Source organism: Sorex araneus, chromosome 9, assembly GCF_027595985.1.
Source record: "Sorex araneus isolate mSorAra2 chromosome 9, mSorAra2.pri, whole genome shotgun sequence".
Classification (NCBI taxonomy): domain Eukaryota; kingdom Metazoa; phylum Chordata; class Mammalia; order Eulipotyphla; family Soricidae; genus Sorex; species Sorex araneus.
In genome coordinates this window covers 68,607,208-68,609,287 of record NC_073310.1, presented here as the reverse complement: position 1 = coordinate 68,609,287, position 2,080 = coordinate 68,607,208, and the positions used below count along the sequence as shown (strand labels likewise).

Sequence of the window (2,080 nt, the reverse complement as noted above, 5' to 3'; positions counted from 1 at the left end):
TGGGAGTTGATTGACTCCAATAATATTTATTCCTGGGCATCTGCTTTCTTAACTCAGTTGCCCTCAGTTCCTAGCACCCCAAAAGCAGGGTCCTGACGAGGGACAGGATGGATCCAGGGCAAGTGGTGAGTTATGTGCTACCCTGGCATCGAGATAGGCCAGGTCAAAGTGCCACAATACTCAACTATAAGTTGAGGGCATGATCATGGACAATGTTGTCATGATCCAAAAGTAACGATGAGATTAGGATCCTGCTGGGGTTAGGAAGATTAACCTGGCCTGAGGACTGTGGTCTGGAGATGCCCTCAGGAAAAACCAAACTTTATATCTCTTACTGTGCTCATACAGAATGATATTGCTAGAAATATTAGAAGTAGATTTACTATAACTATTTAAGTAGATTGCTACCTCACACCCTGACACACCCTTGTTTGGACCCCCACCCTTGAGTGGATCTCCTTAGATGAGATTTCCTTAGATGAAATTTTGTTAATCTCCTCAAGAAATGGTCTTACCTTTCTTTGTTGATTTGTTGATGTTAAACCCACCTTTGTGTCACCACCCTATGTAATTTGCTATATAAACTAAGACTGTGGGGCACTGAGGGGAGATAGAAGAGACGGGGAGGGGGAGAAAGAAGACAAGGGAGACAGAGGAATAAGGAGACAGAAGAGGGAGATAGATGAAGAAGACAGAGAGATAGAAGAGACAGAGAGGCAGAAGAAGAAGACAGAGGAAGAAGACACAGAAGCAGAGGCAGAGAGACAGGTGCAAAGAGACAGGCGCAAAGAGACAGGCGCAGAGAGACAGGCAGAAGAGAGCACAGTGGTCGTCTTCCTGGCTCGTCTCGCTTGCTCTAGGTTTGTAACTGCCAAATAGCAAGATGTCTTCAGGAAATGCCAAAATTGGGCACCCTGCCCCCAACTTCAAAGCTACAGCTGTTATGCCAGATGGTCAATTTAAAGATATTAGCCTGTCTGACTACAAAGGAAAATACGTTGTGTTCTTCTTCTACCCTCTTGACTTCACCTTTGTGTGCCCCACGGAGATCATTGCTTTCAGTGATCGGGCAGAAGAATTTAAGAAGCTCAACTGCCAAGTGATTGGTGCCTCGGTAGATTCTCACTTTTGTCATCTGGCATGGATCAATACACCCAAGAAACAAGGAGGACTGGGACCCATGAACATTCCCTTGGTGCCGGACCCTAAGCGAGCCATTGCTCAGGATTATGGCGTCTTAAAGGCTGATGAAGGCATCTCTTTCAGGGGTCTTTTTATCATTGATGATAAGGGAATCCTTTGGCAGATCACTGTAAATGACCTCCCTGTTGGCCGCTCTGTGGATGAGACTCTGAGATTGGTTCAGGCCTTCCAGTTCACTGACAAACATGGTGAAGTGTGCCCTGCTGGCTGGAAGCCTGGTAGTGATACCATCAAGCCTGATGTCCAGAAGAGCAAAGAATATTTCGCTAAGCAGAAATTAGCCCTGGGTCTGTTAAGGGTTAGGCTGCAATAAGCAGCCATAAGAACAAAACTTTGCTATTGTCATGCTTTAAACATGAGATCTTAGACTCGACCAGATGTGGTTTGGGATTGGAACAGTCTTTCCTGTAGGGGTTGGGAGGGGTCAGCTTCCTTGGCAAGAATAGCCTGAGTTGTATTTTGGGGGCAGGCCAGCAGATGTGTATAGTAGATAATGCCTTTGACCTTTTGTAGTTCCTATTAAACTTGAACTGAGACTTGAAAAAAAAGAGAGAGCACAGTGGCACACATATAAGCAGAGCACAAAGTGAAAGAAGTGAGAGCGAGCAGGACAGAAAGGGGAATATTAGAAGATCCAGAGAGAGATCGAGAATGGGGAGGAAGCAATGAGAGAGACGAGAGTGTATAGAGAGGAGATTGGAATAAACTGTGATTGAGACCGACCAGCTTGGCTCCGTTCCTTCCTTCGCCTGCCTCATCATCGCCATCAACCTCCCCGGGGTGGGGGAAGCGGCTGGAGACTACTGAACGCTGGCGGCGGGAGAGATAAAGCCCCGCTGGGCCCTCTTCTTTTTTGTGTTTTTACACAGCCAGGAGT

At 46.6% G+C, this 2,080-nt stretch overlaps 1 protein-coding gene across 1 annotated transcript; it reads left to right on the top strand.

Annotated features, from left to right (window-relative positions):
- The first annotated feature begins 834 nt into the window (after window positions 1-834).
- LOC101552265 (peroxiredoxin-1) lies at window positions 835-1,739 on the top strand. Its single transcript, XM_004605301.2, has one exon. The coding sequence runs from the start codon at window positions 884-886 to the stop codon at window positions 1,514-1,516; it is 633 nt and encodes a 210-aa protein (XP_004605358.2). The 5' UTR covers window positions 835-883; the 3' UTR covers window positions 1,517-1,739.
- The last annotated feature ends 341 nt before the right edge of the window (window positions 1,740-2,080 follow it).

Excerpts from the sequence above, each read along its gene's own strand:
- LOC101552265 (XM_004605301.2), top strand. The coding sequence starts at position 884 with ATGTCTTCAGGAAATGCCAAAATTGGGCACCCTGCCCCCAACTTCAAA.